The sequence below is a fragment of the Notolepis coatsorum genome, assembly GCF_963971535.1.
Source record: "Notolepis coatsorum genome assembly, chromosome: 4".
NCBI classification, from domain to species: Eukaryota; Metazoa; Chordata; class Actinopteri; order Aulopiformes; family Paralepididae; genus Notolepis; species Notolepis coatsorum.
Window position 1 is genome coordinate 114,760,661 of NC_140168.1, and position 11,346 is coordinate 114,772,006.

Genomic DNA, 11,346 nt, shown 5'->3' on the forward strand with positions numbered 1-11,346 from the left:
CAAGTTTAAAAAAACAAAAAGGTAAATAGTCGAAGACTATTTCCATACAATAAGTGTTCGAGAAGGAACAGGGGGAAGTAAAACACTTATCAAGCCCTGCCCCTTCCTTACAATATTTTACATTATAATTGAATACAAATAAAAATAATGAAATAAAAGTACAGTTTTTTATATATCCAATTATCCAAATCAGAAAAAATATGTATTAGGCAGTCACATTACTGCTCAAACTCCTCTCTCTCTCATGTGTCCATAAGTGCTTGTTTATAGCTACCTTTAAATTGGTTGATATTATTGCTTAATTTTATATTCGCACCCAGACCATTCCAGAGTGATATCCCACAAACTGCAATGCACATACTTTTAAGAGTTGTATGTACCGTAGGTTGCTTTAAAGCTAATGTCCCTCTAAAATGATAAACACTCTCTCTAGCCATGAACATTTTTTGAATGTTGCTTGGTCATTTGTTTTTTATTGCCAGAAACATAATTTGTGCAGATTTGAATTTGATTAAGTCCATGCATTTTAATGTTTGACTCTTTACAAACAGACTATTTGTGTTTGTGTGTAACTTGATGATGATGATGACGAGGTGAACTACATGTTGTATGAATTTGTATGAATGAACATTATTATGTTCTTTGTATACAATAATGTAAACTGTCCCCTGGTATTTTAGTTTACACATTCACCAGCAGGTGGCGCAGCGAGAATGAGACCAACCCGCCTGACCTTGAGAACAACCAACGAGGAAGTGTCGGTAAAGCAGCAGCTCGTTGTGAAGAAGAAGAAGCAGCAGCTCTGTTGTCCAACAACATGATGAAGACCATGATGAAGACCATGTCGCACAGAAGGCTGTTTGTAACAGAGGCTTGTGTTCGGCGGCACTCCTCTCTTACAATAAGTAGGTTTGAACCAGCAAGCAGCTGTGTTGTTCACAACATGCTGTTAGATGCTGCTGCTAACTAACTGCTAATGCTGACCTGCTTCTGAAACAAGGCTGCTGCTACTTGATTGATTGATTGATTGATTGATTGATTGATTGATTGATTGAAAAGTTTATTAACAGATTGCAGAATGGGTACAGTACAGTACAGCTCAATACATACAATTGTTAAGGGGATGCAGACCAGAGAAAGACTTTCGTCTTGTTTCCATCAGGGTCCCCCATTTTCAATTCATCATATGACACACACGACATACTGCTACTGATAGACAGTACTGCTACATCTATACATTTATGACATACCAGATTTGCAAATACAGTACTGTTTGATACTAAAAAAAATCCAGAAAAAGAGTGTATATACATTTGACATAGAAACTGTACATTGGAGGAGGTTGGGTAGGTTGGGTGGGGCTGTACATTGGAGGTGGGGGGGGGGGGGGGGGTTGGGTAGGGGGGGGGACACTACATTGGAATACTGACATACATTTGACATAGAAACTGTACATTGGAGGAGGTTGGGTAGGTGGGGCTGTACATTGGGGGGGGGGGGGTTGGGTAGGGGGGGGGGGGGGGGGCACTGTACATTGGAATACTGACAAAGCCATGCTTGGTCTTTATTGTACAACTGGGTTAGGACATTTGTAGGGGCCAGTTTCGAATTGCAGTCTCCCGTAGGTGTTCTTTGAGAGTGTTTTTGAAGGTGGGTAGTGATTCTCGAAGTCAACTTCCTGCCTGTTGTTGCTAGGCAACTGCAGCGTGGGGGGTAACTGCCCCGCCTCGTACATTGTGTATGGTTCATTTAGTGCAGAAACGGATCGTTAAAGCGTCAAATTAAAGACTATCAAGCGGAATTTTCTTCAGTCCTTCACAATGCCAAAGAGCTGCTGTGTTACGCGTTGTACTAATGACAAAAACAAATCCAAATCGCAAGTTTTATACCATTACGGAGGAAAAAGTGGCTGGTGGCTAACGTTCGGCTAACTCGCTCTGTGTTGTGGTCGTGGTAGCTACATGCTAAGCTAACGTTAATTACATAATATTGAACCGATAGGAGCTTATCTTATCTAATCTTACGTGGATGTTTGATCGGGTAGTGGCACACGTGGTACCACCACGTAAGATTAGATGAGATAAGCTCCTATCGGTTCGATATTATGTAATTAACGTTAGCTTAGCATGTAGCTACCACGACCACAACACAGAGCGAGTTAGCCGAACGTTAGCCACCAGCCACTTTTTCCTCCGTGATGCATCAGCTGGTATTATATAAAACTTGCGATTTGGATTTCTGTGTTCGTTATTAGTACAAAACGTAACACAGCAGCTTCAATTTGGGTATTCGAGAGATGTATAATTACTGCCTTCACTGTAATGTTAGAATACCTAGTATAATAATTACTGCCTTCACTGTAACGTTAGAATACCTAGTATAATAATTACTGCCTTCACTGTGTAATGTTAGAATACCTAGTATAATAATGACTGCCTTCACTGTAACGTTAGAATACCTAGTATAATAATTACTGCCTTCACTGTGTAATGTTAGAATACCTAGTATAATAATTACTGCCTTCACTGTGTAATGTTAGAATACCTAGTATAATAATTACTGCCTTCACTGTAACGTTAGAATACCTAGTATAATAATTACTGCCTTCACTGTGTAATGTTAGAATACCTAGTATAATAATTACTGTCTTCACTGTGTAATGTTAGAATACCTAGTATAATAACTACTGCCTTCACTGTGTAACGTTAGAATACCTAGTATAATAATTACTGCCTTCACTGTAATGTTAGAATACCTAGTATAATAATTACTGCCTTCACTGTGTAATGTTAGAATACCTAGTATAATAATTACTGCCTTCACTGTGTACCGTTAGAATACCTAGTATAATAATTACTGCCTTCACTGTAATGTTAGAATACCTAGTATAATAATTACTGCCTTCACTGTGTAATGTTAGAATACCTAGTATAATATGTTACGTGCCCCCGTGGGGAGACGCAACACTAGGCCACAGACAGGATAGGTGAGGGTGCAGTGACACAAAACACCGGAGATAGATTGTAAAATAACTATTTATTTTACAAATAAGGATCAGCAACACAGAGAGCAAAGAGGACCTACCAGTGAGCACCAAATAATATCAAAAGGAAACAAAAGCCCACCCCCCCCCTTGACAGGCGCGGACGCCCCAAAGTACAGGAGGTGGTGCTCACTCTAAACTGGTGTCTTTAACAGTAGTTATCCTACGTGATGCAGATGTAGACCCCAGGGTATCTTCCTGCCCTCAATGTCCCTGTGTGCGAAACAAAAGATTAATAACAAAGCAAAACAATCACCATAGGCTGGGTGACGAGGAAATACACAAGTTAGGAACAAAACTGAAATGTACAAATAACTAAACTAATGCCAACCAGGCCACAGCTCTATACAACACACAAACAGCACAAAACTATACCAAAGTCCTAAACTAACTAATAGCACAAAGTGCCAGAGCCTTCACCAGCTCTATTACCAGACCACACAAAGATGAGCTCCCACACAGACACAGACCAAGTATAATTACCACAACCACAGACCAAACGAACCAGGGAGCCAACTAACACTGAAACACAAAGGGTATTATGAAGGGAGAGTGGATGTTGATTGCAGAACGAGTCTCAGCTGCCGCTGCACCGGGGTGAGTTGCTGATTGACCAGCTGCTGCTGCAACTGGGAACCTGGGGATATGTAGACACAAGAGGGAGACAAGACAACAACAAACAAAACATGCCTATATACACAACAGATTACATACATTACTCCCATATATATACACATAAGGACACTGTCCGTAACATAATAATTACTGCCTTCACTGTGTAATGTTAGAATACCTAGTATAATAATTACTGCCTTCACTGTGTAATGTTAGAATACCTAGTATAATAATTACTGCCTTCACTGTGTAACGTTAGAATACCTAGTATAATAATGACTGCCTTCACTGTGTAACGTTAGAATACCTAGTATAATAATTACTGTCTTCACTGTGTAACGTTAGAATACCTAGTATAATAATTACTGCCTTCACTGTGTAACGTTAGAATACCTAGTATAATAATTACTGCCTTCACTGTAACGTTAGAATACCTAGTATAATAATTACTGTCTTCACTGTGTAATGTTAGAATACCTAGTATAATAATTACTGCCTTCACTGTAATTTTAGAATACCTAGTATAATAACGACTGCCTTCACTGTGTAACGTTAGAATACCTAGTATAATAATTACTGCCTTCACTGTGTAATGTTAGAATACCTAGTATAATAATTACTGCCTTCACTGTAACGTTAGAATACCTAGTATAATAATTACTGCCTTCACTGTGTAACGTTAGAATACCTAGTATAATAATTACTGCCTTCACTGTGTAATGTTAGAATACCTAGTATAATAATTACTGCCTTCACTGTAACCTTAGAATACCTAGTATAATAATTACTGTCTTCACTGTGTAATGTTAGAATACCTAGTATAATAATTACTGCCTTCACTGTAATGTTAGAATACCTAGTATAATAACTACTGCCTTCACTGTGTAACGTTAGAATACCTAGTATAATAATTACTGCCTTCACTGTGTAATGTTAGAATACCTAGTATAATAATTACTGCCTTCACTGTAACGTTAGAATACCTAGTATAATAATTACTGCCTTCACTGTGTAACGTTAGAATACCTAGTATAATAATTACTGCCTTCACTGTGTAATGTTAGAATACCTAGTATAATAATTACTGCCTTCACTGTAACCTTAGAATACCTAGTATAATAATTACTGCCTTCACTGTGTAATGTTAGAATACCTAGTATAATAATTACTGCCTTCACTGTAATGTTAGAATACCTAGTATAATAATTACTGCCTTCACTGTGTAATGTTAGAATACCTAGTATAATAATTACTGCCTTCACTGTAATGTTAGAATACCTAGTATAATAATTACTGCCTTCACTGTGTAACGTTAGAATACCTAGTATAATAATTACTGCCTTCACTGTAATGTTAGAATACCTAGTATAATAATTACTGCCTTCACTGTAATGTTAGAATACCTAGTATAATAATTACTGCCTTCACTGTAACGTTAGAATACCTAGTATAATAATTACTGTCGTCACTGTGTAACGTTAGAATACCTAGTATAATAATTACTGCCTTCACTGTGTAACGTTAGAATACCTAGTATAATAATTACTGCCTTCACTGTAACGTTAGAATACCTAGTATAATAATTACTGTCTTCACTGTGTAATGTTAGAATACCTAGTATAATAATTACTGCCTTCACTGTAATTTTAGAATACCTAGTATAATAACTACTGCCTTCACTGTGTAACGTTAGAATACCTAGTATAATAATTACTGCCTTCACTGTGTAATGTTAGAATACCTAGTATAATAATTACTGCCTTCACTGTAACGTTAGAATACCTAGTATAATAATTACTGCCTTCACTGTGTAACGTTAGAATACCTAGTATAATAATTACTGCCTTCACTGTGTAATGTTAGAATACCTAGTATAATAATTACTGCCTTCACTGTAACCTTAGAATACCTAGTATAATAATTACTGTCTTCACTGTGTAATGTTAGAATACCTAGTATAATAATTACTGCCTTCACTGTAATGTTAGAATACCTAGTATAATAACTACTGCCTTCACTGTGTAACGTTAGAATACCTAGTATAATAATTACTGCCTTCACTGTGTAATGTTAGAATACCTAGTATAATAATTACTGCCTTCACTGTAACGTTAGAATACCTAGTATAATAATTACTGCCTTCACTGTGTAACGTTAGAATACCTAGTATAATAATTACTGCCTTCACTGTGTAATGTTAGAATACCTAGTATAATAATTACTGCCTTCACTGTAACCTTAGAATACCTAGTATAATAATTACTGCCTTCACTGTAATGTTAGAATACCTAGTATAATAATTACTGCCTTCACTGTGTAATGTTAGAATACCTAGTATAATAATTACTGCCTTCACTGTAACCTTAGAATACCTAGTATAATAATTACTGCCTTCACTGTGTAATGTTAGAATACCTAGTATAATAATTACTGCCTTCACTGTAATGTTAGAATACCTAGTATAATAATTACTGCCTTCACTGTGTAATGTTAGAATACCTACTCTAGTATAATAATTACTGCCTTCACTGTAATGTTAGAATACCTAGTATAATAATTACTGCCTTCACTGTGTAACGTTAGAATACCTAGTATAATAATTACTGCCTTCACTGTAATGTTAGAATACCTAGTATAATAATTACTGCCTTCACTGTAATGTTAGAATACCTAGTATAATAATTACTGCCTTCACTGTAATGTTAGAATACCTAGTATAATAATTACTGTCTTCACTGTAACCTTAGAATACCTAGTATAATAATTACTGCCTTCACTGTGTAACGTTAGAATACCTAGTATAATAATTACTGCCTTCACTGTAATGTTAGAATACCTAGTATAATAATTACTGCCTTCACTGTAATGTTAGAATACCTAGTATAATAATTACTGCCTTCACTGTGTAACGTTAGAATACCTAGTATAATAATTACTGCCTTCACTGTGTAATGTTAGAATACCTAGTATAATAATTACTGCCATCACTGTAATGTTAGAATACCTAGTATAATAATTACTGCCTTCACTGTGTAATGTTAGAATACCTAGTATAATAATTACTGCCTTCACTGTCTACAACTGCCTTACAATGTAATCATAACTACCTACCTCAACACCCTGACACTGTATGATAGCCATGTACAATAACACTATACCATATATATATTTTTGTTTACATACTGTACACTGTATACTATAACTATATGAATATATCCCATACCTACTCTTATTAGTTATACCACTGGCCAGTATGGCTTACTACCATAGTGTATTTATATATATCACTACATAATAATACTGTACAACAATCCCCCCCCCCCAACTTTGTTATATATTCCATTTAATCACTTGTTACACTGTACACCTGTCCTGTATATTGTTGATGCACATTACTGTTGCCTTGCATTCTGGTTAGTTACCTATAAGGACATGGTGCCTATGCAGACAGGGTTTAAGTCAGGACAGCCGAAACCCGTCCAATATTTCGCCGTCGACTAAAGATGCACTTCTTCAACCATTATCTGAAATGAAAAAAATGTAATCTAACCCTGACTAACCTTACTGTCATGCACTTGTCCTAATAAACTAACCTACACTGTAACACGCAACACTTTGATGAACATTGTTACTCAGCTGATAGAGTCGTGCCCTTCCTTCCTGATGACTTGTCGTACAGAACTTGTAAGTCGCTTTGGATAAAAGCGTTTCAGCTAAATGACATGAAATACATTTGAATCTAATTTCATTTCTGTGCCATAGCTGAACTAATTGAAAACATGGACAAGAAGGCCACCTGGGACCGATTCTACACCGAGAACGGCAGCAAGTCGGCCAACTTTAAGAACTTCGAGTGGTTCTTCGGTTTCGACGCGATCCGGGACTTTATCCTGCCGCTGCTGGTCCAGGGGGGGTCCCAGGGGGGGTCCCACTCCCCCCACCCTGTGGCCGCGAGGCGGGTCCTGGACGTGGGCTGCGGCACCTCCGCCCTGGGGCCCTGCATCTACAGACACTCCCCCTTCCCCGTCCACGTCACATGCGCAGACATCTCCCCCGTAGCCGTGCGTCAGATGCAAGAACACACCAGAGGTCAAGAGGTCGAGCCCCAGAACCCGTCTTCCAGGCTGGAGTTCTTAGAACTGGACTGCACGGCTCTGCTCGGACACTACGGGCCCGGGTCAGATCTCCTGGATCTCATCGTGGACAAAGGCACCACAGATGCCTTGCTGAGGTCCAAGGAGGGACAAGGGAAGGCCGGCCGGATGTTGAGACAGTGTGTCGGGGCGCTGCGGAGCTCCGGGTCTCTGCTCCAGTTCTCAGACGAGGACCCTGACGCCCGGCTGCTGTGGCTGGAGACGGAGGTCCGGGGGGCCAGTGTGGGGGTGCAGGAGGTCGGGGAGCTGAGAGGAGTGTCTTATTACTGCTATCAAGTGAGCCCTCGCCCCCCTGCCATGTCTCGGTGTTGAGGGTCGTTGTGTACCGTAATGTAACACAGATGTAAATAAATTCTATATTGAGTAAGAGTCACTGTTTACACTCTTTCATTTTAATTCATGAGGATTTGTTGTGGAATAAAATGACTTATTATTCGTTACTAACGTTCGCTTGACATGACAACACAACACCACCTCGGTTTTGTTTGCCCATATCACTTTTAACTAGTGCTGTTAATAGATAAAAAAAAAAACTAATTAATCTCACAATTTTCTGTAATTAATCTAGATAAATCTAGATAAAAAATTTCATTTTTCTACTTAAGACCGAAGCTTGTAACAGATATTTACTTGAGTAAAGTCATGGAATTAATGTAAAATCAACACAAAGAAAGTCTATTTAGATTCAAAGACTATTTTAATAGCTTTCTTTGAATACAGTTTCTCTCCTGTGAAATACAAATGTTCAACAAAACCATCAACATTGACTCAGCTTTAAAGATCTCTCTCTTATATCCGCGGCGCTAACAGAAATAAAAACAACCGAGACCTATGTTAAAGTGCAGATTGGCTTAGAGGACGATAATGTCTTGTATGAACTACCAGTAATATAAATCATATTAACAACAAACGACAAATGTGTTCCATCTTCATGTCAGATGATTTTCAAAAAGGTGCATGAGTCAATGCAAAAAAAGAACAAGCAAATATACTGCTGAAAGTTCAGAAAGTTTTTCACTCCATAGATTAATCTAGATAAACTTTTTTTTAACGCTTTAAATAATTTTTATTAATCTCAAATTAAAGCATTAATTTTGACAGCCCTATTTTTAACGTTAGCTAATGGGCAAGTATTTATCATGACATATAGAGACTGACTACATTGATCCATTGATTGTGTGTTTTATACATTTTACAATTAAGGTCCCTATTTCTTTCATGTGTGATCCAGTCGGCGATATTCCGAGTGTTGAATCAATGACAGAAAGTGAGTGCTGCTGTTTTGTCGTTTACATGTTTATACTGTGATGTGAATGAGCTGCAGGGCAATGCCGTCAGGTCAGGAGCAGGGAGTCACCTACCCCCCACAGTCGGTCTGGGAGAGTGGAGGCTATCACGTGCTTCCTCCGACACACGTCTAGCCAATCAACCGCTTCTTTTCACCTGGCAGCGCGGACTCTCACTGAGAGGGTGTAACGTGTGGAAGGATCACACTACCTCTCTTAGATCCTATCCTCGCTGAGCAGGCGCCCCGACCGAACTGTAGGAGTCGCTGTTTACAACGACCAGGACCCACCCACCAGCTTTCCCACCCTCTAATACTGCCAATTGTGTTAGTATGAACGGCCAGCCAAGCTGATAGCAATGTTCAAGTTCAAGTTCTTTAATAGTTGTCATACAGAAGTACAGAATACTTTCATACAAAATGCTTCTTACTGTTACGCTCCAGAGACTGTGCTAGACAAGATAGTATCAAATAACATAATATAGCATGTAATTTAGAAGAAGAAAAATGAGGTCACAGTGTTCGGTATAGACATATGTACAATGTTCTGAGTTACCATATAATATACAATACTATGCAGTGTACTAATGTACAGTACTATCTAGTGCAAAGCAGAAATGGGATGAGGTACAATTTTAGGTACAATTTACAGTAAGGTGTACGAGTTGTAGTGCAATCCTTCATCAATAAATATAAAGTGTGGGGAGTGGGTGCTACAGTGTGTTTGTTTAAAGTGGGTGTGTGCTATAAAGTGTGTGGAGTGGGTGCTACAGTGTGTTTGTTTAAAGTGAGTGTGTGCGTGTGGATGTGTGTGCTATGTGCGTTTGGTGGTTGTTGTTGTGTAGTGTTCATTCATTGTTCGTTTAGCAGCCTGATGGCCTGGGGATAGAAGCTTCTTCTGAGTCTTTCTGTGCTCGCCTTGAGACTCCGGTATCGCTTGCCTGACCGCAGCAGTTCAAAGAGGCAGTTGTTCGGGTGACTGGAGTCTTTAATGATTCTCTTAGCCTTGCCCTTGCAACGCTTGTTGTAAATGTTCTGGAGGGTGGGGAGCCCCCCTCCAATTGTGCGTTCGGCTGAACGTGTCACTCTTTGTAGTCTGCTTCGGTCTTGTGCAGTGCTATTCCCAAACCAGGAGGTGATGTTGCCGGTCAAGATGCTCTCTATTGTACATGAGTAGAAGTTCTTAAGGATCTTCTGACTGACTTGGAACTTCCTTAGGCGCCTGAGGAAGTAGAGGCGTTGTCGTGCCTTCTTCACAACACTGTCAATGTGTGTGGTCCATGTCAAGTCCTCGGATATGTAGGCTCCGAGGTACTTAAAGCTGTTGACTCTCTCAACCGGTGCCCCGTCGATGCTGAGGGGGCTGTAGTCCTTGACCCCCGACCTCCTGAAGTCCACAATCATCTCCTTTGTTTTGCTGACGTTCAGGGAGAGGCTGTTTTCCTGGCACCATCCCGCCAGGACCTTGACCTCTTCCAGGTAGGCCCTCTCGTCGTTGGCAGAGATCAGGCCCACCACCACTGTGTCGTCAGCAAATTTGATGATTGTATTGCTACTCCGCTGAGCCACACAGTCGTGTGTGTACAGGGAGTAGAGGAGGGGACTCAGAACACAGCCCTGGGGGGCCCCTATGTTGAGGGTGATGGATGAGGAGGTGCAGTTGCCTGCTCTCACCACCTGGGGTCTGCCAGTCAGGAAGTCCAAGACCCACTGGCAGAGGTCATAGCCCAAGCCCAGGTCCCTGAGCTTGGCTATGAGTATGGAGGGGACTATGGTATTGAATGCCGAGCTGTAGTCGATGAATAGCATTCTCACATAGTTCCCCTGCCTCTTGTCCAGGTGTGATGCTGCTGTGTGCAGCACATGGGCTATGGTGTCCTCCGTGGACCTGTTGGGGCGGTATGCAAATTGCAGGGGGTCCATGTTGATGGGGAGGGAGGAGCAGATGTAGCCCTTTACTAGCTTCTCAAAGCACTTCATGGCTATGGAGGTGAGAGCTACAGGGCGGTAGTCGTTGAGGCAAGCAGGCTTGGATTTTTTGGGTACAGGGATAATAGTGGACTTCTTCAGGCAGGTGGGGATGACAGCCTGTTCTAAGGACAGGTTAAATATGTCAGTGAATACTGGGGCCAGTTGGTCGGCACAGACTTTTAGGACGCGGCCGGGGATGCCGTCCGGACCTGCTGCCTTCCTGATATTCACCTCATGCTCTGTTACCCTGAACACTGCGCCTCCATCAGCAGCCGACC

At 40.2% G+C, this 11,346-nt stretch overlaps 1 protein-coding gene across 1 annotated transcript; it reads left to right on the forward strand.

The window, feature by feature from the left end:
- The first annotated feature begins 761 nt into the window (after positions 1-761).
- On the forward strand, positions 762-8,128 carry cskmt (citrate synthase lysine methyltransferase). Its single transcript, XM_084312377.1, has 2 exons — positions 762-905; positions 7,421-8,128. The coding sequence occupies exons 1-2, from the start codon at positions 818-820 to the stop codon at positions 8,122-8,124; spliced, it is 792 nt and encodes a 263-aa protein (XP_084168503.1). The 5' UTR covers positions 762-817; the 3' UTR covers positions 8,125-8,128.
- Positions 8,129-11,346: the final 3,218 nt, after the last annotated feature.